The sequence below is a fragment of the Ambystoma mexicanum genome, chromosome 12 (assembly GCF_040938575.1).
Source record: "Ambystoma mexicanum isolate Mex_15411 chromosome 12, UKY_AmexF1_1, whole genome shotgun sequence".
Lineage (NCBI taxonomy): Eukaryota > Metazoa > Chordata > Amphibia > Caudata > Ambystomatidae > Ambystoma > Ambystoma mexicanum.
The window spans coordinates 538,483,478-538,509,911 of record NC_090936.1 but is presented as its reverse complement, the minus strand read 5'-3'; the positions used below and the strand labels follow the sequence as shown (position 1 = coordinate 538,509,911).

At 46.2% G+C, this 26,434-nt stretch overlaps 1 protein-coding gene across 3 annotated transcripts in view; it reads right to left on the bottom strand.

Annotated features, from left to right (window-relative positions):
* LOC138513754 (membrane-spanning 4-domains subfamily A member 15-like) overlaps positions 1-26,434 on the bottom strand; it is a 249,455-nt gene that overhangs the window by 168,891 nt on the left and 54,130 nt on the right. For all 3 annotated transcript variants that reach the window (XR_011281807.1, XR_011281808.1, XM_069628842.1), the window contains one exon: positions 13,803-13,983. Coding sequence is in view for 1 of the 3 variants with exons in the window: in XM_069628842.1 (XP_069484943.1) it covers positions 13,803-13,964 (162 nt within the window). In the remaining 2 variants the exon portion in view is untranslated. The remainder of the gene's footprint in view (positions 1-13,802; positions 13,984-26,434) is intronic.

Sequence of the window (26,434 nt, the reverse complement as noted above, 5' to 3'; positions counted from 1 at the left end):
CTTGTACGATGTCTACTGAAGATTTTCCTCATTTATCCGAGTGGGCTACATCTGTGCCCAACGAAAGCCCCCGTTTGTGTGCTTCCTTGTTTTGCCTCCATCGGTTTCTCTGAAAGGACTTGTAAACTATATCGCTCCAAATCCTTTGTGAATTGCAAAATTGCCATCTTTGCTTTCCTTGATGTGAGACAGACTTCCGGCAGATAGTAGTCTCCAGAAAAGGGAAATGTTACCACCTCAATGTCATCAGATGAAAGAAGATAGAGATTTGGCACTTTCCTAAAATAGGACAAGATCGCATTTCGGCTGAGCGATTTGTGTCGAGTCTTGTTATCCCAGAGTTTCAGCCAAACCTTTGGGATTGCAAATTCTGCAATGACTGCCTCTCCATTTTCTACAACATCCAGCTGTTCTTTATTTTTAGGGATATCCCCATTGACTGACCCTCTGGCTACCTTGATCTCCACAGATTTTCATGCTCCATTCCGGGTATCCAAGATGGTAGTAGGCATCCCGCTGCCCGAGTCCACCTCCAACAAAGTCATTGACGTTGAAGACAGTTTGGTGGCCGGGTTCAGGAATATCGGTGCTAGTTTTACTTTTTCCATCTGTGGTGTGCTCTCTGCTATGTTAATTAGACCATTCTGATTTTTGGTGGTCACTTTCGCTTGTAGAAATATTGGTGCCCATGGAATTCCTCCTGTAACCGCACCTTTATAGTTTTTTGCTCCATTATTACATTTTTGCAGTATGTCTAGTGTTTTGGTCTTGTCCTTTGGCCTCAATTTTTCACCCTTTGGTGTGTCTCTTACTGGCTGGCCCAGGGGGTCTATCTGTAAGCCCATGCTTACATTTGTAGTCTCTATTAACCCTTCCGTCTGTTGTTTCCGGGGGTTCCGAAGGGACCTTCTCTGGCTCCTCAGTTTAGTCAATGTGTCCATCGACGTAGTGTGATCTGTTTTTTCACCTGCATCTTCTCCATCTTCACTTCTTCCCTGTGCGAGCTTTGGTGACTCACCGCTGCCAGGGAGTGATATATTCTTAAGAAAGGCATTTACTCCTATTGCTTTTGTTTATAGATTTTTTTGTTTTTTTTACAGTCTCTCTTGGGTTGCAGAGGAAGTGTCCTTGATCTCATTTTACTTCCTTCTTTCCTTTTAATTTTTCTCCTTCCTCTATAATTTTTGCAACTCACCAGAGACCAGTCTTCCTCTACTTCTTCAATGACCACCATGGTTTCCCCATGTTGTTTTGTGAGGAGGAACATTACTATCTTCCGATGTATCTTCCACCACATTTGCCAGTCGCCTAAATTCTTCCAAAGTAGATTCAGACAAGGGTGTATAATCTAGAGGGAAGTTCATATCAATTTCTAATGATGCTGCCTCTGGAGGATTTTGTTGATCGGTCAGTTGCTGTGAGAGCTTTGCAACCGCTGCAATACAAGTCCTTCTTCTTTGTTTTGTTTATTCATAGAGACGTGGATAGCCGGGATATCCAGGCCTTGTTTCGCCCCTGTGAGAAATAATGGGGGCAAACCCTCTTTTTTGTGAAGGGGCCTGACTCTAGAGGGTTAGACGGATGTAGCAAAAGAAGGGTTAGAGTCAAAGGCTACCCTAGTCATCATAAGGGTGGGTTAGTAGCATAAGTGACAATTATTTCTTGTATTGCTGGACATCAATCATGTAGCAATACGCAAACATTGTCGACACATTGGTTGATGGTGTTTCTAGTTCGGTGCTTGATAGAAAGGAGCAGTGGCTGTTAAGATGGAGCAGCGCGGCTGATGGGCACCGAACTATCTTCAGGACAGAGATTTATGGTCAAGACGCTGTTGCAGAGGGAGTATGTGTGCCTTAGGGTTAAAAAGCTGGAATTAAAAGACTTGGTGACCTAAAAAGTACCAGCGAATTGTGAAATGTAAAAAGAAAAGTAAAAAGAAGGAGGGTGACCTACCAGGGTTATTTAGTAAACGCCATGGCAAAGAACTTAGTAAAGGACCAGCTGCTGGTAAGTAAGTGTGGCTGGAAGGCGGTCTGCGACATCAGACAGCCAAATCTGAAAGAAAATGTCCATTGGGTACTGTTAGGTGCGTGACAGTTCTGATAGATAGAGTGATGGTGCCTAGTTATTTCGACTGGTGGACTGGTGAGTGACTGTTAACGGATGTTAGAGGTCACTACTCATGAGGTAAATATTCAAGATTCTTCAAAAAGTGGTTGAAAAATTATTTCCAACAATTGTGTCGCCCATTAATCGTGGTGGATCTTAGTGACATCCGTAGTGGATGGAGAGAAGTATGTGGTCAATTATGGAAAAAGGCATAGCATTTAAAAACAATGGTATTGTCAATTTTTCGCAGTGATTTCTCACGCATCCAAAATGGATGGAAACAAGTGTGCGGTCAAATTGAGAAGGAAGCAGATCTGACGTCGCAGACCGCTTTCCAGCTGCACTTACTTACCAGCAGCTGGTCCTTTACTAAGTTCTTTGCCATGGCGTTTACTAAATAACCCTGGAAGGTCACCCTCCTTTTTACATTTCTCAATTCGCTGGTACTTTTTAGGTCACCAAGTGTTTTAATTCCAGCTTTTTAACCCTTAGGCACACGTACTCCCTCTGCAACAGCGTATTGACCATAAATCTCTGTCCTGAAGACAGTTCAGTGCCCATCAGCAGCGCTGCTCCATCTTAACAGCCACTGCTCCTTTCTATCAAGCACCGAACTAGAAAACACCATCAACCAATGTGTCGACAATGTTAGCGAATTGCTACATGATTGATGTCCAGCAATACAAGAAATAATTGTCACTTATGCTACTAACCCACCTTATGCATACCACAATGTATTTCCATATGCATACGAAACGCGCTACCTAAAGGCACTTGCCTATTTATGAATTTATGTCTTTCATGTTATGTTGAATTAAAACCATATTTCTGTTGATAAATTGAATCAGACTTCTTTTAACGATTGGTGATCTTTTACCATTGCTCTGAGCCAGCTAATATCTAGCTCCACGGCCAGCAGTTGGATGACCTCCACATAACGTCCATGAATAGGGTAGCCTTTGACTCTAACCCTTCTTTTGCTTGTTTCGCCCTCTCCAGCCTGATGTCTTTTATGGATGGAATGACAACGTCATTTATAGCAGAGCTAAGCCCTACTACTGCTAAATCGCAGTTTGTCATTTCTTTGGTGAGTTCCAAAAGAGTTCCCGCCTGCCAGTGTACCTCTGTTTTAAGTAACTCAAAGACAGAAACTAAGGATTTCAATACAAAGTTTAGGGCTGATCATGTCCCCTCTTTCGCGCTCATGGCATCGCACTCCTGATCCACTACTGGAGTATTCGTGGGTAAAGCTGCGATTGCCTGTCTATCCTCATTGATCTGACCACTGTTTTGGGGTGAGGCCAGAGGACCCTCCCCTAAGTCGCATCATTCTCCTTGGATGTTAGAGACAGGTTGCACCACTTCCAATTCGCTCTGCTCTGCTTGATGGAGTGACCAATCAAGTTCCATGTCCATTACCATATCATTCAGGCTCCTATTTCTTTTCCTTCCAAAATGATAATTGATTTTTCATTGTATTTTTTTCGTAGTAACAGTATGTTCCAGCCTGTGTCTCCATTGGTGGCTGTCTTACTTGCCCCTCTATTCCAAGCCCTTGTCTGTCCATGCTTGGTCGTCTAATTTGCATGATACTGCATTCTTAGCACTGGATGGTGTTGGTTGCTCTGAATACGAACCGTCCCATTCCAGTGCTCTTATGGAGTCCGTGAAGGCTGTGCTCCGCAGAGTCATTGTATTTAACCCCCTCATGCTGCCCCAAAATTGTAGCGGGGCTAAAGATAGAAAACCCCCTGCTCTGCGCCAGTCCAAAGGTCTTTTCCTCAGATGTTGTTTCCACACTGCAGGACACCACACGACTTAGTTGTCCGGCCACTAAAATGGATTTCCCCACCAAAGGACTCAGTCTCGGCTTAAATAGGCTAGATGTCCATTTTTATTCAGATGAACAAAGTCAGCTGAACCTGTTACTGCCTTGCCTTAGCGGATTAAGAACAACAATAGCACAACAATGTGAGTGTGCTAACACGTGCTAACAAGAGAATTAAAGTAAACTTGCTCCACTTACTAAAAAATGCTCTGCGCCATTTTGCTGACCAGCCCCCACCCCCTCTCAATCGTCAACAAGAGAGCAAGGGGAGCAGGCTTCCCAGTGGCTCTACGGCTCTGCATCCGTCCGCCGTGGCCGCCAAATGAATCAAAGATTTCGGTCCGGCGTGTAGAGCTCCTGGGTATGTACAGCCTGTGGACCTCTGTCTCCCCGAGCTTGGGCGTAACTGCAGCACCTGGCTTCCAGATCCCAGCTCTGGCACCTTCGTTAACTTTCCCCTCGACTACCTCTCGAACAATAAGAGGAAGGGACCAGAGTCAAGCTGCACTGTGTATCCGGAACAAGGAAACACTTCTGACACAGCCAGTCAACAACCAACTCCTTCTCCATCAAATAATACAACCACAAAACGGTCGAGTACAAACTCAACTGCATGTCCAGCCGAAAGCAAAGAGACAAATGTCTCGTCTCAAAAAGAAATCTTCAGGCCCATCAAACAATGCACAGACAGAACTCTGGTCAATTTAAATTCCGCAACCCAACTGGAGTAAATTCCTATGCAAATGTAACAATCAATCTTCTCTTCCAATTGCCACCAATCGATCACAACATTTACTTAAACGGCTCGGACCAGTTGTGTTTGCAAATCCTCGTCCTTCATAGCAATGCCACAAATAATCCTGACAACACAGTGTCTCAGGTGGTTCATAGTGACTTTTTCGAACGTCACATTTCGAATGCCATTTTGCGACACAAATATGTCGAGAAAAAGAAATTCCGAATGTTTTAATTTTACTTTTTCAATGGGGGGGGGGGTTACCCCCAACTACCCCCCTTTTTTATTGACACTTTTTTTTAGTAACAAAACAAAAATAAAACATAAAATAAAAAATAATAAATTAGGAAAAAATGTTCAACATATCTGTTTTCGAAAAAATGGCATTTCGAAAATGTGTTTGAGAAATTAACGATACCCGTCTCAGGTATAAGACAATAATTGGACTACTGGGAAGGAATAGTCAAATGTACCTTAAACACACAGCACGATCCACAAGAATTCCTAATGTACCTGCTAAAAGTACTCAAAAGTAAAAACATCCCTATAAATGAAATCTTCCAAATTTCATACATGTGGAAACATACATGCACTCTCTGCAACCATGTTTCACAAGAGCACATCCCTAATGAACGATTTGTATATGTATCCATACCAAATTGTGAATCCATTCCATTTCACCATCTTCTGCAGAATACAAATCATGGCATATAATGCCATTTTTACAATTCAGACAATTGTTCCAGCATGCAAATCAACTCACATAGCCAATATGCCATACTAATGCTTCTAATGTACAATGCAGATGGTACCAAAAATAACTAAGCTTACTGGCTTCACACACAGCCAAGTATCTCTTGGGAAGAAAACCATCACAACAGTAGATATAATATGCCACACTGGTTACACAACCACTTCAGGGCACTATACTGCATATGTCAAAAAAAGAAGTGGTTGGTTTGAATTGTAACAACACCTCTGTTACTACCAGTAAATCTAACGAAATGCCTACTTAATATTGCTTCAACCCAAATGTCCCCACTAAGCTGTAGCACAATAAACAGTTAAAATACGCCAACAGGTATCCATCTACATCCATAATACTACAATAGTACTTTTAAAAGTCAAGATAGTTGCAGTAGGCCAACAGGTATGTAACTACTTAAACATACCCTTAATAACACACAACACACTTTTCAAACAAACGTACGATCACACTTACACTGACATAATTGTAGTATTTTATTTTTTTATCCTGTATGGGTTTTCTTTCCCCCAATGACTATTGAAGTCAATACAACAACAGTGTAGCACACACTTATGTTGTACCAAACATAGTACATAGAATGTATTGTTTATGAGGCTCAGAAAAAGTAAACGTATATTTAAAATGGTATGCAATTAAAGCTTTCCAGCGTTCCTGCTTAACAAATTATACAGTTTTCTTTCTCACAGAAAACGAACCAGAGATTCCAGATTTACTACTGTAGACACATACTTCTACTCCCCCTACAGTACCTAGAATTACTATACAAATATTAAGAATCTGGCCACTGGCCACAACTACCGCAATATAATTAAACCATATAACAAGTACATTTAATACACCTTCAAATAACAAAACTCGCCCTGAACCCCCTGCCATTGAATTGGTGTCCACGAACACCAAAATTGACCACAGACTCAGCAGCATCTGCAAACCCTTTTTTCACCAAAAAAACCCACTCCATATCATCTTTATTTCACTCCCCTACGCTTTCCACAACCTCTTCCAACAATCAAATAACCCGAAAGTGTTTTCCAAACTGTCCGCTCACAGCGTTGTCCGCAGACTACTGAGGTATCCGCAGACTGTTGAGGCACCTGCATGCCCTTTTTCCACCCATAAAAACATCCCCATATCATCTTTATTCCACTCCCCCTCCCTTTCCAGGCCCTCTTTCGGCCACCAAATAACCCAAAATGTGTTTTCCATATCCCCCATGCCCCCGTGCTACCCGGAGGCCTGTCCATGGACTGAACTCAGATATCAGTAATTTTTCTTTACCTACTTTTTGCCCATTTTTAAACAACTACTTGAGGGATTTACACCAAATTTACAAAAGCATGCCTCAGGACCAAGCCTCCGCTCCTGGCACAAATTTGGTGAAAATCCATCCAGTGGTTTGGGCTGTAGGCGTGAGCACAATTCCTTCTTCATTTCGTCTATGAGGAAAAGCACATATTTTGGGACACCCCTATAACTTTGCCCCCCCTGTATGAAACCTCACCAGATTTTCCAGAACCGACCCAGGGGGTCCACATACTGTATTTGCAAAGTCTGGTGAGGATTTGTCCAGGGGGGGACGAAGTTATAAGCCACCCAACAAGTGCTCGTTCTATGAGTTGAGCAAATTAACCATAACTACAGGGCCGCTACTACAGGCCCTGTGATATATATTACATTACTCACCGTAATCGTATTTCTGATGCTTGTATCTGCTTAGATTTGAATGCTATGCATAGTCTGACATCTAGCGGTAGCTGCGTAGTACTACAGTTTTTGTTTTCGAAACTCAAAAAGGGACGTAGATAGGGCGTGCCAGTAATATTATCCCTAGTGTGACATCTACATGAGGTTGCATGAAGTGTAGCGGGAGTACAGGTGTAGTAAAGCAGATGTACAGCAGATGAAGTTCGGAAAACATATATGCACCTTCTACTCCGCAGGGCAGGAAGGGTGTGCACATGTGAATCTAAGCTGATACAAGCATATGAATACTATTATGGTGAGTAATGTATGCCTTCTGAGGCTTGTGGATCTGCTTACATCACATGCTATGCATAGATTAGCGAGCAGTATCTGGGGGGGTGGGTTGTGAGAAGGTACAGCAGCAAATAGATGTTTTAGCACTGCTTGTCCCACCTGTAAGTTTGCTTTAGAATGTGTGTCAATGAAGTAATGCTATGTAAAGGTGTGAATGGAACTCAAAGTAGCTGCTTTTCAAATTGCATCTAGGGGGATGTTTGCAATAAATGCTAGAATAGCTCCTGTACCTCTGGTAGAGTGAGCACTACTAGTGAAAGGAAAGGTCTTTTTGGATAGTGAATAGCAGAGCTGTATGCATTTGACTATCCATTTGGAGATGGCATTTTTAGAGATATGATCACCTTCCCTACCTGGGGCAATGGAAACAGAGCTGGTCTGTTATCCTTAGAGGCTTTGTTTTGTTTATGTAGTACAAGGCCACCCTCCTTACATCCAATGTATGGAGACTCATTTTAGCTGAGTTGGGTGGATTTTGGAAAAAAGTAGGTAGTTCAATGTATTGGTTGACATGGAACTTGGAGATGAATTTAGGTGAAAACCTACGATGTGTCCTAAGGTCTACCTTGTCCTTGGGGATTATAAAGAAAGGGTCTTGTACAGATAATGCCTGTAGCTCACCACCTCGTCATGTTGAGGTGATGGCTACTAGGAAGGCGGTTTTGTATGTTAAATGCTTTAGGCTGGCCTTGGGCATGGGCTCAAAGGGCGGGTCTTTGTGAGTACCACATTAAGGTTCCAACCTGGTGGAGGGTTTGAAATCGGAGGGTAGAATATTTTTACTCCCTCCATCAAAGCCTTGATAACAGGCACTTTCCAACAAAAAACCTTGTTCTGCGAGAGGGTGTATGCGGACAAGGCATCTAGGGATACTTTGATAGAGTTAAGTACTAGGCCAGAATCTAGTAGATAAAGCATGTAGTGTAAATTGTTGGATGGAGAACCTTCTATTCGTTAAGGACCGTGATCTGTACCATACCACAAACCTTTTCTACTTGTCTGGTGTTGGGTTTTCTTGCCTCCTTTAGAATATCCCTACACCTTTGAGGAAGATTTAAGTGATCAAACTCTGTGACTTCAGGAGCCAGGCTGCCAAGTTCATAGAATGAGGATGTGGATGGAGTGACGTCCCCTTGTGCTGGGACAGCATGTTGGGGGTGGACGGGAGCTTGATTGGATTCCCTATCGCCAGTTTGCGTTGATGTGGAAACCAATGTTCTCTTGCCCTCATTGGAGCAATCAGAATCAGAGTGACTTGTTCCTGGTGCATCTTGTGCACTATCCTGCTGAGGAGTGGTGTGGGTGGAAAAGCATAGACACATTTCCCTGACCAATTCATCCACAGAGCATCCCCCTTGGATTCTGGTTGGGGAAGCCTGGACGCCAAGTCTGGGCACTGTGCGTTTTGGCTTGTGGCAAACAAGTCTAAGGGAGGATAACCCCACTGGGAAAACATTTTGTTTAGAATATCTCTGTTGAGTTGCCACTCGTGTTCCTCTGGCAGTGGGTTTCTGCTTAGAGAGTCTCCTAGAGCATTGAGTTCCCCTGGAATGTGTTCTGAGACTAGGGACTTGTTTCGCTTGAGTGCCCACTTCCAAATTGTTTGGGACAGCCTGTACAGACTTGTAGAGCGTGTGCCCCCTTGTTTGTTTATGTAAAACATAGCACTGGTGCGGTCTGTTAGGACTTGCACTGTCTGACCTACTAGATGCTGCTGAAAAGCCTGTAGAGCCTTGAGAACTGCCAGAAGTTCTAGGGTGTTGATGTGATTTTGGGCTGTGGTGTGTGTGTTCATAGGCCGTGAGCTGTGTGGTGAAGGTAATGGGCTCTCCATCCAGAGAGTGAGGTGTCTGTGGATAGTATTGCTTGAACTGGTCGATTGCAAATGGATTTTCCTTTTAGCAGGTTGTCCCTAAATCACCAGCGAAGAGCCTGTACCAGGGTTAGTGAAACAACCACTAGATGATACCACTGACCACTTGCCTGAGACCATTGTTTGGCTAACCACTCCTGTATTGGATGCATGCGCGCATGTGGAACCAAGTGTATGCATGAGGCCATCATCACAAGCAAATACATTGCTTTGCGTGCAATAGCATCTTTTGTACTCTCTCTTTTCAGGGGAAAGCTAGCTCCTCCTTTGTCTTTAAAATGGCTCGCAGAAATTGTTTTATTGGGCTGGAAACGAGACTTGACTTTTTCTCGTTGATGGAGAATCCCAATTGGAACAGAAGGTTGATAGTTCTTTGGGTGTTGTATTTGCAGATTTGAGGAGACTTCCCGGTTATTAGTGAGTCGTCTAAATAAGGGTATACTAGGATTGACTCTCTTCGAAGGTGCGCCGCTACTAGCTCAAGCACCTTTGTGCTGAGGCGGTGCCGAAGGGGAGCACCGTGAACTGCTAGTGTACTCCCGCTATCTGAACCGCAGATATTTTCTGTGCGCTGCGAACATGGAAATATGAAAGTATGCATCTTTCATATCCAATGATGACACGTAATCACCCCGTTTTAAGAGGGGATTACTTTTTGGAGTATGCGCCTCTCTTCTGGCGTCATCTTTCTTTGCGTTGGCGGGAGGTTGGGCAGGTTTTGTAGAAGTTTTATGCAGTACCCGCCCGCCACAGTGGACAACACCCACTTGTCTGACATGATCCCCCTCCCATGCGTGGGCAAATCGTGAAATGTGACTGCGTACTGGAGTGGCATGGGAGGGGCCCTGGAGTGGCGTGTCATTGTTTGGGGAGAGTGGAGCCTCTGGCTGGGGAGGCTCTGCCTCTGCCCTTGGACCATGTATAGCCTCTTTGAAAGCTGGAAGAGGAGAATTGTCCATGTGAGGAGCCCCATGATGATGATTGACCCCCTTGATTGTACCCAGAAGAGCGTTGTGGACCCTGCCCCCGAAACCTTCTAGTATTGAAGGAACCCTGTTGGACAAAGGGTTTGTTAGTTAATTGTCCAAGAGACTTCAGTGTATCGTATTCCTCTTTTGCACTTTTTATGGCATCGTCCACCGCCTTGCCGAAAAAAGGGCATTTGTTTCGATAGGCATGTTCAGCAGGGCGATTTGTGTTTCAAATTTAAACCCAGACTGCCTTACCCAGGTGTGGCGTTTGATTAAAGTGCCCTGCGCAATGATGTTACATGCATTGTCATTGGTATGAAGGTTCTTCTTAAGAATGCAGTTCGATACCTGCTTACCCTCTGATATAGTGTTTAGCAGTTGAGACTTTAGGGGTTCAAGGACTGCCTCAATTTGGTTTTGGTGTTCTAGCTCTTTCCATTTATGGCAGCTATAAAAAGCCAGGAGGTTGGTGTTATTGGCGACTCTGGCTCGATAAGCAGCCGAGGAAGCGACCTTTCTACTGAAGGTGTAAATCTTCTTATTCCCTTTATCTGGCAGAGCTTCAAAAGAGGGCAAGCTGTGCCAGCCCTTTTCCTAGTAGTGGTCATGACTAGTGAGTCAGGCTTCAGCTGACCGCCGATGTACAGTAGGTCTGTAGGGGATGGCCTGAACAATTTTCCAATACGAGGGTTAACCACCCTCGTGAGATTTGGCATAAGCAGAGATGGCTGGATGCGCCTTTGGATGGACTGCAAAAGAGGGATAAACTGATTACCGGACCTCTTGTCCCCAAGGATGTCCTCTGCAAAGTCCTTGTCAACCTGGGCCTCCTGAGTGTCTATTTCAAAATGTTGGGCGGCCTTAAGGAGCAGCTCATTGAATTGGAGCGGATTGTCCATTGGAGAGACAGCCACGGGTTGGTCTTGGTGGTCTGGCGACTGGATAACAGATGTCAACATTGTCATCATAATATTGGTCTTGATTATATTGATCTCCTGATCACTGTGAGAACTGGGATCCTGAGACCCTGAGGGATCTACGATATACAGGTCCTCAGAGGGATCCTGTGTTGGGGGCGTGGAAAAGGTCTGCTTGGATGTGCTGGGCTGTGATGCATCCAGACGTGGCTTCTTGGTAGGGGGCTGGTTACTAGCACCACGCCTTGTGAAGAGTCCCTAAGAGACCCAAGTTCATCAGTATGTCTTTCCATGAAATCAACAAAGCAGGACATTTTCCTCACAAGTCTGTCGAACTGTTCAGGGGTCCAATCAGAAGATGTTGGAAGAGCTGAAGGGGTACATGTATGTAGTGAGGATGCCCAGTCTGTGTGCTGCATAGCCCCTGAGAGGGTGTCTGCAGGGGAAGAAAAGCCTGTATTTTGTAAGTCTGAGGGCTGGGAAGGTAAGGGCGTAGAAGATCGCTTTGTCTTTAAAAGGGTAGCCGGGACGTGTTTCTTTATGAGTTCTTTCATTTTAGGCATATGCCTTGGGGATTCAGAAGCGCCTTTCAAAGCATGACTTTCAGCACGCGAAAGGAGGGCCTTTTTTGTCCGGTGTCCGAAACGGCTTTCTTTCTTGGAGTCCTGTCGTGCGGCGAACGTGATAGCAATGGCCCAGAGGACAGCAATGATTTAGAGGACCTCTCCATGGACACAGCGTGGCGGTCGGCGGTGGATGATTTTGTCAACTGTCAGACGTGGGTTGTGTGCTTAGTGTGACGGGAAGTGCGATTCACAGAGCCGCCGGGTGTAGTCTATGTCACACAGGGCTGCTGGCCTGCTTATTGGAGTCAGGGGCTCACACACGGGATTCCGGTGAACCCTGGTCACCTTCGGCATCACTAAGGACGTTTATGCTGCACTAGATGGATTCTCCCACCAAGTTAATGGAGGCCTCGGCCTGCATGGCTTGGTTGGCCCAGCGTTTAGTTTGGCGGTCCTTCAGTGTTTCAGGAAGGAAAGGTTTATAGGATGTGAAGATTTTATCGGGGTGGTACCTGGGAAGACAGTGGTTGCACACCCTGTGCGTATCTTTCCAAGGGAACTTCCTATTGCAGGAATGACAAAATTTAAAAGGGGTATTTTCCATTGCTAATGAAAAGCGCAGCAACAAAAAGGGAATATAGGGTGTCAGAAGAGACTTTCTCTAAAAATGTACAGCTCTATGAACCTCCCCCCACTCTCCCTACTGTGAAGGTCCGAGGCCCGATGAGGCTGTGAAGGCCACAGTCTTCCATCGTCGAGAGTCAAGCACAGTTGACAATGGAGCCATCCGTTGAGGTCCACCGAAGCAGTTGATGCTGCGGTAAAGGGAAGAATGGTGAAGGATAGAAAGAAAGTCTACAAATTAACGTGGTCTAATCAAAAGCGTTAGCCAGAAAGGAACTATGCAGCTAGCGACTGACTATGATGGCAGGAACAAAACAATCAGAGGGACCGCGCGCAACGCGTGAAGGACCATGGGTACAGTAGACATCACACTAGGGATAGTGTTACTGACCCGCACAGTAGACGTTCTTTTTCGAGTTTCGGAAACAAATCATGTAATACTCTGCGACTACCACTAGATGTCGGCCTACAAACAGCATGGGATCTCAGGAGATCCACAAGCCTCTGAAATATATATATTTCACCACAGTCGTTTGTCCTGTGAAGTGGTCTCTCTCAGCAGGCCCTTGTACCAAAAGCAGTAATCCTTGGTATGGTTAAGAAACTAGAAAGCCATGAAGGATCAAGTTCTAAGGCCTCATTTTGAGTTAGGCAGCAGCAGTAAAATAGGTAGGGCTTTTTAAATATTCTTTATATTGAATTCTTTTGAAGTAGCACCTCTTTTACTGCTACGCCTAACTATGGTTTTCAATGTCAAAACCAAGGAAAACTTCCTGCATTTCAGTGAAGGCATTTTGCTCCACAAAAATATGGCAACGTCGATGGTGGTTCAATAGGACTCAAAATTGGGGAATAACTTTTCATGTGAAACATTGTTACTGCATTGCTACCACATGTGGGCATGGCATGTGACTTTGCCGGTATTACTGAACAGATCATAATGAGGCCTTACGTGAGGATTTTTCTGCTGCAGCTTCCAGATTCTGGACCCAACTCTTGGCCTCAATGCAGTGAGCTCCTCTCCCGAGAAGGTTTATTCCAACAACACTTTGGGGAAAATATTGGGATGCAATATTTTTCCGATGCCCCTTGTATTGATTCTTTCCTTCGCATGGCTTTGCTTTTTCGGGGATGGATTTTTGGCTGGGTTTTGAGATGATGTGGGGTTTGCCCAGATTCTGTCCAAGTCTGGGCATTATTAAACACATATAAAGTAAAGAAATCGGTAAACCAGAATTACACATTTGTGTTGGTTGCAAAACAAGACAGTATAGTCGTTTTCTAGGATGCTTCAGACATCAGGAAGATACTGCCAGCACACATGCAAATGACCCCAGCAAGCATGGCCAAAGTCTATGGTTTCTCTTACCGCTAGTGCCTTGGGTTGCGCCTTTGCAAATGCCTGGGTAATGTTGGAATCGTGACTCTGTGGCGGATTGGTCTTCCTCAGCTGTGCTACGCGCGGATCACTTGATGAGTAGATCTCAGTGACTACTTTCATGTTACCAGAATCAGCCACGTTGGACGCCATCGTGCTCGTTTGTCAGTGGCTGCAAAGAAAAGAGGTAAAGCAGAGGAGAAACTATAATATATTAACAAACATGAAAATCAAAGGCAACCACGGACTCGAACCTTAATCGGTAAGACACACACACACGCAAGTGTCATATATGCCCAACCGGGAAGCCTTCAGGTACCTGGCTGCACATCTCTCCATTATCAGAGCCATGTTCCACATTACCGACACTGCCACAAATGTATAACAGAAAAACAGCACCCACTCACGAGCATTCATCAAAAACAGCACGGAAATGGCAAACCACACCCACAAGCATCAAACAGCCAGCCATTTGGGCAAGGCCTATGGACACCAGATCCTTCTGCCATCACTGCGCCTCTGACGTAACCAACAATTTTCAACCATTACAGGTTTACCACAGGGCAAATGGGTCAGCAATCTCTCCTGAAAGCACGCATCAGGAAATAATCCAAGGTAGGTGTGAACTGAGGAGAGCTACCAGGACTCCTCACCTCGCTCCACAAACTTATACCATGCCATTCTCACCACAGGCCCGTACACCAGCGATCACTCGAGAAAGCTGATCTAATGCCCACCACTTCGACCTTGCTTGGGGTGGGCCAAAGGGCGGCCTTGTAGTGCTTTGCCATTCAGCTGTGCACTGAAGAGAATTGTATGCGGTTTGGCTTGGAGGAGAGAATCGCACATAGGTGCAGTGCTTATTTGTAAGACTGTTTGCCAGGGCTCAGCCCAAGCACTTATTTCGGAGCCAATTTCGTTATATGCGAGTCCGTCATAGTGATACAACAAGCAACAGCAGTGTACAATAGCCAGGGTTTCTGCATCCATTCTGTTATTCATGATCCAGATGACCCAGGAGGGCAGGCAGGCAGTGCTAGATATCCATGTTCATGGACAACCTTGAGTTGGAAGGCAGCAATCGTTGCTGGGAGCTTGTGCTGGCCATGCCACACAGAGCTCCAGTCCGCCTGCATGACATTGGTACAGCTCTGCCACTGTACTAACCAGCAGCACTGCCACAGCAGAGTGCAGTCACATGTTGGCAGCACCAACGCAGGGGTAAGGTTGGGAAAAAGACCACTGTTGAAGAGGAGAGGTTGTTACGAGTGCCAACTTGTAGAAGAAGATGTAGCTTCAGTGTTTGACAGTAATGTTCATCAGTTCAGTATGATTTTTCTTGAATGTTTCCATCAATTTAATATAGGAGGTAAATATGTTGCTCTTTATTGTGTGGCTACATGGTAAACATGTTCCACTTGCCACCTACGGAATCAGTGCCTAATGGTAACAATGATGATGTGTTTATTTCAAGGCACAACTAGTATGTTAGGTTATTTTAGGTCATGCTGATTGGTATCAGTAAATCACACCTATGGCTTGGGTAGTGCACACTGCAGGAAAGGCATGGCACCAACAGTAAGACAGATACAAGTGACCACAGTTCAAGGGTGTTTATTGAACTTCAAAAAGGGTTTAAAAAACGCCTATCAAATCCTAAATCTACAGATGGGCGCAACCTATGACCATCAAATAATAATACTGCAATCCTAGTAGTGTCTTGTCACAATAAAATGGCCTATATTAATAAACCTATTGCCAATCCTCATCTCGAAGTACAAATAGTGTGGGAAACAATATTACATAATAGAAAGAAGTGTTCAAGAAATGACATGACGAGGGGGGTGTGGCCAGCATGCGAGCAGGCAGGACGCGAGTCCGTGGAGCTCCAGCGGGCGCCGACGAAATCCTGTTTAAACATCCTTTTCGGTGGAACATATCTGGGTTCAAACACATCTGTGGCGAAGAGGATAAGGTGTGGCACAGGTACACGGACCCGGAAAGCAGAAAGCCAGCCTCTTACCGAGATATTCAATGACAACGAAACCCGATCGGGCGCGAAAGCGTGAAACCAAGATGCCCGCCGCGACTTAGTGGAAGTGCAGAAGAGAGCTGTGGCGTCCACGAAGAAGCTGGGAACGTGGCTGTGCCATCGCCTGGTTAGTGTGCCCAACACCGAGGAGGCAGGCAACGTGTGCGGAGCTGCGGTGCAGGACGGAGGGAGAGACGCAAGGAGCAGCGGGAGTGGCGGGTGATACGCAGAGCGGACGGCACAACGCTGCATGTGCCTCCCGGTAGGAAGGATGCTGTTCTGAGAGGGAGCGGACGGATCCCCCCTTCCCTCAGCTGGAGTGCGCGATCCTCTGGACCGGAGAACATCCTTTCGACTTCTCTCCTCTCCCCCCCAACCTCATCGGAGTAACGGCTCGCCGTTGGATTGGCGGTGAGGCTGGGACTCCGCTCTGGGGACGAGGCAAGAGACTCAAGTTGGCGTGAGGCGGCCTCCCCCCTGAGTGGCACTGGCCTTGCGGCCTACGGCCCATCCTATCCTCGCCTCCCGCCCCTGCGAGGAGAAGTGGAGAAAATCTGCATTCCTCAGACTGGGCAGAGAGGCAACAATAGATCCGGAACCGGCGCCTGCAGGGACACTCCTAAAAGCACTCAAACGCAACTTCTACCTCCGCAGTTACCGAGAAGCGAAACAGGCACGGAAGCACACCAGAAAGCACGAAGCGTTAAACCCACTTTGCCCCAGTCATGGGGAAAGACAAACCGCGGAAATCGAGCATACAAAGCAGAATGGACCAATATGCTTTCGCCACGACATCTCAACCAACGGATCAAGCACCGCTGGCAAACTCTCCGGACGCGGAGGACACCCTCTCTCTGAAAGATGTAATGGCGGCCATTGCGAGTTCCCACACCTCCATGGAAATGAAAATAGACAGTATAGCGGCGGATGGGTCCTTCCTCCGCCACGACCTGCAAAAACTCACTTCTCGCATGGGGGAAGCGGAACAACGCATCTCAGGTACAGAGGACAACATTAGCAATATCAAGCAACAATTGTCACAGACACTGCGCCGGTTGAAGACCCTGGAGGCCAGAGTGGATGAGGGCGAGGGCAGGTCTCGCTGCAACAACGTGCGTATCCTTGGAATCCCAGAGGGGACGGAGGGACCGAGCATGGAACTGTTCCTGGAACAGTGGCTAGTGGACATTTATGACCTTCACTCCTATTCTAAATTTTTCTCAGTAGAACGCGCCCACAGGATACCTTCTGGCAAGCCCATCCCAGGAATGCCGCCCAGGACTGTAATTGCTAAGCTCCTTAATTATCGTGATAGGGATGCGCTGCTCCAGATGGCCCGTGCGAAGGGAACGGTCACATATAATGGCTCCCGGATAGCCTTCTTCCCTGATTACATGAAAGAAGTGCAACGTGCAAGACAATCATTCGAACCACTGAAGCGGCAGCTATCCCTCATGAAAGTGAAGTGCTATTTCCGGCTCAGCTCAAGATTTATCATAAAGGTACGACCACACACTTCACTGACCCTCAGGAGGCCTGGAAATGGGTGGAGACCCACATTGAGGGCGACTGGTCGGCGCGACCAAGGAGACAGGAAGGTAGACCCCGGCCCCGCCCAGACCGGGCCCCCCGGGGGAGACCCCCGGCGGACATGCAACCAGTGGCTCTAGAACAAGCAGCGGAGCCCACCGAGCACCAGCCAGGATGATGCACCCTCACTCCGAACCACAAATAACATCACGAAAACAACATAGCAACGGCGGCCGTCCGAGGCCACCTCCGAGGAACTTGAACTTAAACTTAGACTGTGACCACGAACAGTCAGTTTGGCAACGGAACAACCAAAGTAAGACAGTTGGAGATTGGTTAAAGCAAAAGCACAGAGACTTGGGTAATGACTATTAGTTAATGAGTTACCTGTCCGTTTGACAGGGTGTTTGATTGTTGTATTGGGCGACAGATGCTTCAGGTTGGGTGGAGAAGAGGGTGGGAGTGGGAGGGTGTGAGTTGTTATGTTAAAAGTTACATCAAGTTCAGGGAGTACATGGCAATAACTCCCTCGCGTTTGACCCGCATGGAACGAAAGAGCAAACGAGTCCCCAACATTGAACCAACAGATGTACGATCCAGCTCAATCCCTGCCCGGGTTGGTCGATCATGGAACACTCTTAGATATACAATACACTGACACTACACATGCACAAGTTACATGGCGCAGAACACCAATATAGATAAAAGCAGAGTCATCCGGGTGATGACATGGAACGTTAACGGGCTCGGAAATAGTATTGAAAGACCCCTAGTCCTACAAGCACTGAACCGTCACTCACCGGATGTGGCCTTCTTAACAGAGACATATCTGGCGGGCACAAGATGCACACTGTTCAGTCGCACAAACTACCGACAAGCCTTTCATGCCGGATTCACCATGGGATCACGTGGGGTATTGATCCTAGTACACAAAAGACTCCCCTATAGCCCCACTGCAGTCACCCAGGACCAGGGAGGTAGATATGTACACACGACAGGAACCCTGTGGGAACGCACCATCTCTATGATCGGTGTATATGCACCACCTAACCTCCTAACCCCCTGACTAACGATATTACACCCCTAATTGTTGACAACACTGAAGGCCTCACATTGATTGGAGGAGACTTTATGAACACAGAGTTGGATAGGACACACGTACGATCCAGAAACCCAGATATATGCACTAAACTTGCCACATTTACCAATGCACTGGGGTTACATGATGCATGGAGATCCCTACACCCCGATACAAGAGAATATTCGTACCACTCCGGTGCACATGCTTCGCTATCCAGGTTGGATTACTTCTTCCTACCAATGTGTAAAATACATGAGGCGTGTGACGCACAACTGCTCCCCAGAGGTATTTCAGATCATTCCCCACTCATGGTAACGATTAAGACCAGCAGGCCACTCCCCTCACCCAGTTGGAGACTGAATGGTTATTACCTGGGGTTTCTCGAATTGGTGGAATACATAAAAAAAGTTACCGAAACATACTTTGAAATAAATACGGACACTGTGGACAGCCCAACAACGTTATGGGAGGCACTAAAAGCAGTATTGAGGGGTGAAATCATAGCCTGGACTGCAGCCCACAAGAAAAAAACACCTTTAAATGATACGTGCAGCTGAAGCCAAGGTACGGAATGCAGAATCTGTTCATCTGGTCCATGACCTACCCGAGACACAACGTGCACTGCAGTTAGCACAGAAACAGCTACAGCACATAGCCTTAGACAATGCAAAACAAGCGCATGCAGCAATGCGAGCGGAAATATATGAAACTGGGGACAAGGCGGGGAAAATTCTAGCATGGTTGGAGCGTAGGGACATAGGCCTCACCCAAGTTAGGAAACTAAATGCAGAAGAACCAGACCCACTAGTAACAGACCAGGACATAGTGGAGGGATTTGCTAAATATTACACTGAACTGTACAGTGCACCACTTGCACTGCCACCGACCGATATATTAGAAGAAATTACCCTACCCTAGACGAGCAACAGGCGGCCCTACTAGAACAAGAAATTACAGAGGAAGAAGTAACCTGTGCAATGTCAGAACTTCAGTCAAGGAAGACCCCAGGCCCGAACGGTTTTCGTGTCGAAATATGGAAGAAAATAGGTGCAAACATAATCTCTCCACAACTACTGCGCCTTTTTCAACAATCGCGCTCGCAGGGTTGCCTCCCCCTGACCTCAGAAAGGCTACAATAATAGTTTTGCCCAAAACAGATAAGCCACCTGACAAGTGCAGTTCCTACAGACCCATCTCTCTTATTAATTGCGAGGCTAAAATACTGGCGAAAGTACTGGCCAATCGGCTGCAGCGCATCATACATACACTAGTGCACCCGGACCAATGCGGATTTATGCCACAAAGATCCACCAGGCAAAATATGTATAGATTACACACAGCACTAGAAAAAATGCCTAAGCTACCAAACCCCCTAGCCCTACTGTCCATAGATTTCGAAAAGGCTTTCGACTCTGTGCACTGGGAGGCAATTTGGGAAACTATGCGATGAATGGGCATAGGCCCTTACTTCATGAGTTAGGTTAAACTACTATACCACCTTCCAGTAGCAGTAACAAGAGTGAATCGGTATACTTCCGAACCCTTCCAGCTAGGTAAGGGCACGCGACAAGGCTGCCCCCTGTCAGCTTTGATTTTTGCGTTAGCAATCGAACCTTTAGCAATCCTGTTAAGATCCACGCAAACATGAGTGGCTTCAGATGGGTGGACGGCTGGCAAGACAGTGGCCCTCATTATGACCCTGGCGGAGGACCATGGTGCAATTTGCACCATGGTCCATGGCGCTAAACTGCCAACTCCGCCATGGGGGTTGGCGGACTTACCGCCCCATTCCGAGGTTGGCGGGGCGGTAAGTCCCCAATCCCCATTTACCCTTCCCCATTCCCATTCCTGGCCCCATAGGGCATAATGGGAGTGGGGAAGGCGTTAATTACGCCACCGTAAATTACGGTGGCGTAATTAACATCAAGGTCCCTTAGCGCCATGGATTTTAACGCCTGCTAAAAGCAGGCGTTAAAATCACCATGGCGCTAAGGGAACTCGTACTCAGGCGGTAAGGTACGCCATGGTTTACGCCGGCGTAAACCCCTTTCCGCCAGGGTCCTAATGAGGGCCAGTGTGTCTTTATACGCGGACGATCTGTTAATTTATCTGGCGGACCCGTGGGTTTCCTGTCCCGTTGTGTCGCATTTACTAGAGAGATATGGCACGTTCAGCGGACTCTGCATCAACTGGTCAAAGTCCATACTATTCCCGGTGAAGCATATGGACATTGCGATACCAGATGTGTGCCCCTACCGTATTGAAAGGGAACAATTCAGATACCTCGGTATACAAATCACACACAAACTAACGAACTATGTGGGGAAAAATGTACATCCAGTGGCGACCAGGTTCAAGGATGATGTTCGACACTGGTTGTCCCTACCACTCACATTACTGGGACGCGCGGCACTCTTCAAAATGATGGCCCTTCCCCGTTTTCTTTACGTACTACAAAATGCACCACTACCAATAGCACCCAATGAGTTCCATAAAATAGATCAAACACTTAGGAGGTTGTTATGGAAAGGGGGGCACCCACGAATGGCACTTACTACCCTACAAAGATCCATATGGCAGGGCGGGATGGGACTCCCCCTGCTACAGACCAACTACTGGGCTAGTCAAATGGCAATAGTGCATGATAAATTGCATGGGGATACCACTCTACCGCATAACATAATACAAGACACTGACACACAGGAAAGACCCATCATGAGCCTCCTCTACCGGAAAAAAGAGCGACCCGCTGACCAATCCATGTTGTTGCATATAACCCTAGTCTGGACAGATACACATAAATACCTAGGTTGGGATAAACAGCTAACTCTAGCACAACCACTCTGGAACAACAGATCTCCCAGAGTCGAACAAACTCCCTAAATGGCAAGCATGGGCCCAACTAGGTATTACGAAAATTGGCGATGTGATGAAAGAAAATGGAATAATAGCATTTACAGATCTAGCTGCCTGTTTTTGAAGCTCGTTGGTAAGGGACCACAGCGGGGAGTTGTTGACGAGGGGGTATGGGAAGTTTTGTTTATCCCACTGTGTGGGGCTGTATGTTTTGTATTTCCAAAAAAACAATAAAATGTGGTATTAAAAAAAAAGAAATGACATGACAGGAGGTTCAGGCTGTTGGCTTCCCTTCCCCACGTTTTCAGCACGGGATAAGGTGGTACACTCAAGCTTAACACAGTCTCTGGCTTCTCTAGCACAAGGGTGCAGTTCAAACATTAGCATCAGGGCCTTTTGAGCCCAAGTCTCTTTGACTTCCAAAGTCGCTTCTTGCAGAGGGCCTGATGCAACGAACAAAAAATACATTATTTTCCTCTTGGAATTTCACAGACACTAAATTTCTCAGGTGGTTCACTATTCACATCGGATTCCCCTCAGCCGGGCTCAGATCTGTTTAAACACAATGTTCAATCAGTCTCCCTCCGCCAGGCTCGGACCAATTTATTTCATTGTAATACAAACATGCTTTATCCCAAAAGCTTTCAATTGATCTCCCTCGTTCCGGCTCGGACCAGCGTTCTCCATTTTGTCATCAACTTGCTTGGCAGTATCAAAATCGAAGACTTTAGATTGTGCACAGGATTTAGCTTGAGCCATCGCAGGACCACTTCTATGTGTAGTTCTTTGCCACTCTGGCCCCTTTCTCATCTCTCAGTTGGATACCTTACAGTGACCTTCGAATGAGCAACCGGTCCACTCTGTCAAGGGTATCGTATCTTGGTTTTAAAGTTCAATCACTCATCTGTTCAATGTTTACTTGCGTTGGTTATCACATGCATTTCATACATTGTTTACTTCAGTGCTTTCATACAATGTTGCCGCTTGCAGCCTTGGCTTCAACAGAGACCGGTCTGGTATCCGTCTCCCCAGCTGTGTTGATTTCACTGGCGCTGCTTTGTTGTAGGAGCGAAAGACAGTACCATGTGGCAAGCGATCCTCCCTGCCTTGATTATCAAAGCAGGAGGGCCCCAGGTATCTCCGGCACACAATGCAGGATTCTTCAGCCTGGTTTCCTGGTCTTATGCTTTCTATTTGAGGGTTTGTGACAGTAACAGCTCCTCGTCGAAAAGGTCAAGGGCACTTGCCTCCTTGTGATCCCCTTCTGTTTTGCCGTCTTTCTCCTTGTGTTAAACTGCCATCTTGGAATTGCTGTTTCCTCATGTGCTTTTTCCTTGCTCAGAGTGTACTCTCGTGCTCCTCCTTTTATCCGTGTGGGGGAAGTGCAATGGAAGTCAGGTGTGTGTGATGGTCAGTAATTGCCTGACCATTGTATTGGGACATATCAGTTATACGGCTGGTAGGATGGGGTAAAGGTGTTACAAGGAAGGGGATACCACATCTCGTCATCTGGTGTCCTACTCACGAAGACCCCCTCACCCAGGTGATCCTCCCACACTGGTCCACCCTCAGGAACTGAATCCAAAAGCGATGGCCGTGTCATAGCCACCTGGATGACAGATACCTGGGGACTAGCGGGTGAGACACCTTCAGGTAGCTTTAACTCCAAATATGCAGACAGTATGGGGGGGCAGCCATCAGTGGTGGCACCAGTGGGTTGGGAGTTGCCTGATCTAATGAGCAACAGGAATGCTAGAAAATGTGGGCTTTGGCACTTATTCCTTTACAAATTAAGCATTGCCTAGATCGAATTAGTGTGCTAATAGACGAGACTCCACAATGATACAGATAGCCGAACTGCATTCACATCAAGTGTGAGGGATTCCGATTTAGGGAGACTGGCCCTGCCAAGCATCCTACACTTGGGATTGGGAATTCTGTTTAATTTAGAAAAGGTTTATACTACTAAATGTATATATGTTAAGTGCCAAATGTCATGTACAACTTAAAAATAGAAAAACAGCCAATCTAAAAGTACACTAAAGTCACTGTAACGAGTAACCAAGACTTTATGATGGCAAAACCACTGACAAGTATACCAATACTCTAATTTACTAAAAGTAGAGGATACCTGCTAATCCAGTAATCAGTTCATATCGGCATTTCGACCGTTCCTAACCATGCCTGCTTTTACAATTTTGGGAAATAAATCAGAAGGAGGAGGAGAATTCGCCCAGGATCACACAATGGCGACAACCCAAAAAAACCAAGATCAGAATCAAGATTTCCAGGACTTGCAGTTGGCAACACAGCAACACAGCTACTAGATACTAGCCCAGATCTACTCCACAGAAGTGTGTTCGTGACACTACAGTGCCTCCCTCTGAACTTTTATAAGTCAAAGAACTCTCATTAATTACATTGCAGCTTTAGTTTAAAATAAACCATGCTGTGCGGTCTAGTTACATTTACAGTGCTTCAGTATTTAGCCTGCTTCGAAATACCATCATATATGACGAACATGGGATATGAATGCACAAGGAGAAATGTAAATTTGCGCAGGATCGAACAATATGACCAACTGCAGCAGCCAGGATTAGTTTATAGTTTTCATTGATCTGTAATTCGCATGTTAACCAAACCTTTTCCCCAAAATCTTTTAAAATCACTGTAATACAGCCCCCAATGAAACAAAAGGATTGGGGCTAATAAGTTGAAATTAATGATGGGTTGTCCGTTCACACACACCCCTCACTTCAAACCAGTTTCAAAATAAGTCCCAAATAGTTTTATAGAACATTTAGCAGAATCTCTCATCATCGCCCGTATAGTATAGCTACAACATTAAGAATTGCTCGTTTTAGCTTTTGTAGAGGCATTGTAAATACATTCTTTCTTCAATCTTTCCGTGATAGCACTTTTAACATGTACTCCAGGAGTAGCGAGTGGTTCACTCAAAGGCGACCTTGCAGCAGATCGCCATTTTTTGTCTGCATTCTGTATCTGCTTGTTACCATTAATGCACCCGGTAATCCGGGAAATCTGAACCTTTGCGAGAATATTGCAGGTATGTTGGTTACAAATGCAGATTTCCTGAAGTACCTCTCTTGCAGTATTTCCGAAAACCGGCATGCATTCTTTTTCACAATTTTTTTGGTATCCATTTCCACCGTCGTTTTGGGGATTGAAATGGTGAAACGATTTAAGTAGTAGAGCAGAGTGCGATATGCTAATGCAATAAAAAAAATGCACAGAAATGTCTGCTTTGACCCTAATGTGTGGCGAGAAGGAGGGCATTAGAATTGTGCCAACACATCTCATCACCACAGGAAAAACAAGCAGAGGCAATGCCAACCATTTGGGATTTTGTGTAGCTATGCGAAAGGTAGCCAGGCATTGCCGTAATGGTACTAACTGGCCATCAATGGAAGCAGTTTGAAAATGGTGCATGTCCCTGGGCATATGATAGCAGTGCCTGGCAAATGTCTTCCCAATACCTACACACAAGCCTAAACTGTTGGCTTTGCTAATGGTTGTTTTGAACAGGACTTCAGTGAAGGACACGCATACTGCTTATAAATCAGGTGGTTAAAGGCAGACCTGGTTAAGACATTTTTATTACATCAGTAGTACGTTTACAGCACCAATTAAACCATTAGCTCACAGAAGACTGACGACATCCATGAAATCGTCACACACTTATGCCAGAGGAGGAGCCTTTTTCCATGAGGCCAGGGAGGGGAGGCAGCTACCCAATAGTCCCCTTGGGGTGGTACACAGCATGGAGGACCTCATGGGGAGGTACTCCCCCTCTGAGGACAAGGACAAACATCTAGGGTACAGCCCTTATAAGAATATCACACCCCCACTTGTCCCGCTTTCTTCTACTAACCTTTTTCTAGACTTGCGATCCATGTATTACTGCAAGGCAGAAGACCTAAGTGTTCTTGAAAACACCAAGACGAAGAAGAACAATGGGAAACCAGGTAATCCAGGTACTGGGACGAGTTGGCCCAGCCGAGTTATGAACATGGAGTCCATGAAAGAGATGAAGGATTTACACAATGGGCTCAGACCAGGCGGTCAGCATTGTATATAAATCAACAACGGACTTACATAGTTGTCTAGCCAGCCCCAGAGTAGCAACAGGCATGGGTGCTGACAGGCGCAGGAGTAGTTGCACAGAGAACAGAGAATGGCAGTGGGAAGCAGAAGGCGGCTCTCAAGGACCCAAAGTTGACAGGTCCAGCAACATCCATGTGAGGCAGTGGTACTAACCCTGTGAGAAGTGGGACTGCAGAGTTCCTCCATAGTACTGATACTGCAGGAAGCCAAACTATGTGGAGCAGACAACCCCTGAAGCAGACGAGCTGGTCTTCCACTTGCCTCTGCCGGTCCAGTACCAGGAAGTGCCCCCGCCATTCGCAATGGTCCCTGAAGGTAACGGGAGGTACGAGTTGGCCAACAGGGACGCAGTTTGTACAGAAATATCTTCGGAGCACGCCTCAAGAGTTGCTGGGCTAAGAAGAAGGGTCTGGAACCCTGAGAAACCAATAACAAAGCTAAGAGGGAATCATCCTCATTGGGGTGGTCAAGTAAATCCCACTGACCACCAGGGAAGAGTCGGAGAGACCCAGGGTCGCCAGTCCTTGGCAGGAGAGTGAACCAAAGGGGCCAGGAAAAAGAAGAGAACCAAGGGTTGTGGACCCAATACAAAATGGAGAAGGAAAGGAAGATCCAGGGGAAGGGAGTAATTCCGCCTGGACTTCGTGATCATGTCCAGAAATACCAGGAGAAGGGAGAAATTCTCTTGGTAGTCACCAGCCAGCAACGACTGTTAAGAAGCCAGGGGAAGTGAGTCATTCCCCCTGGTTACAGTATCCAAAGGCCTTTCTACCAGGGGAAGTGAGTCATTCCCCCTGGTTACAGTGGTGAGCTATACAAAGGCCTTTCTGCCAGGGGAAGGGAGCCATTACCTCCAGTTTTTGGCTGTAAGAAAATCCTTATTTTATTTTGTGACTTGTTTTAACCTAGTACCTGGAAAAGGGAGTCATTCTCCTGGGAACAGAACTTGGAGTTGTTTGGACTGTAGTTTGAAGGGTAAGGGACAGAGATAGGATTTGA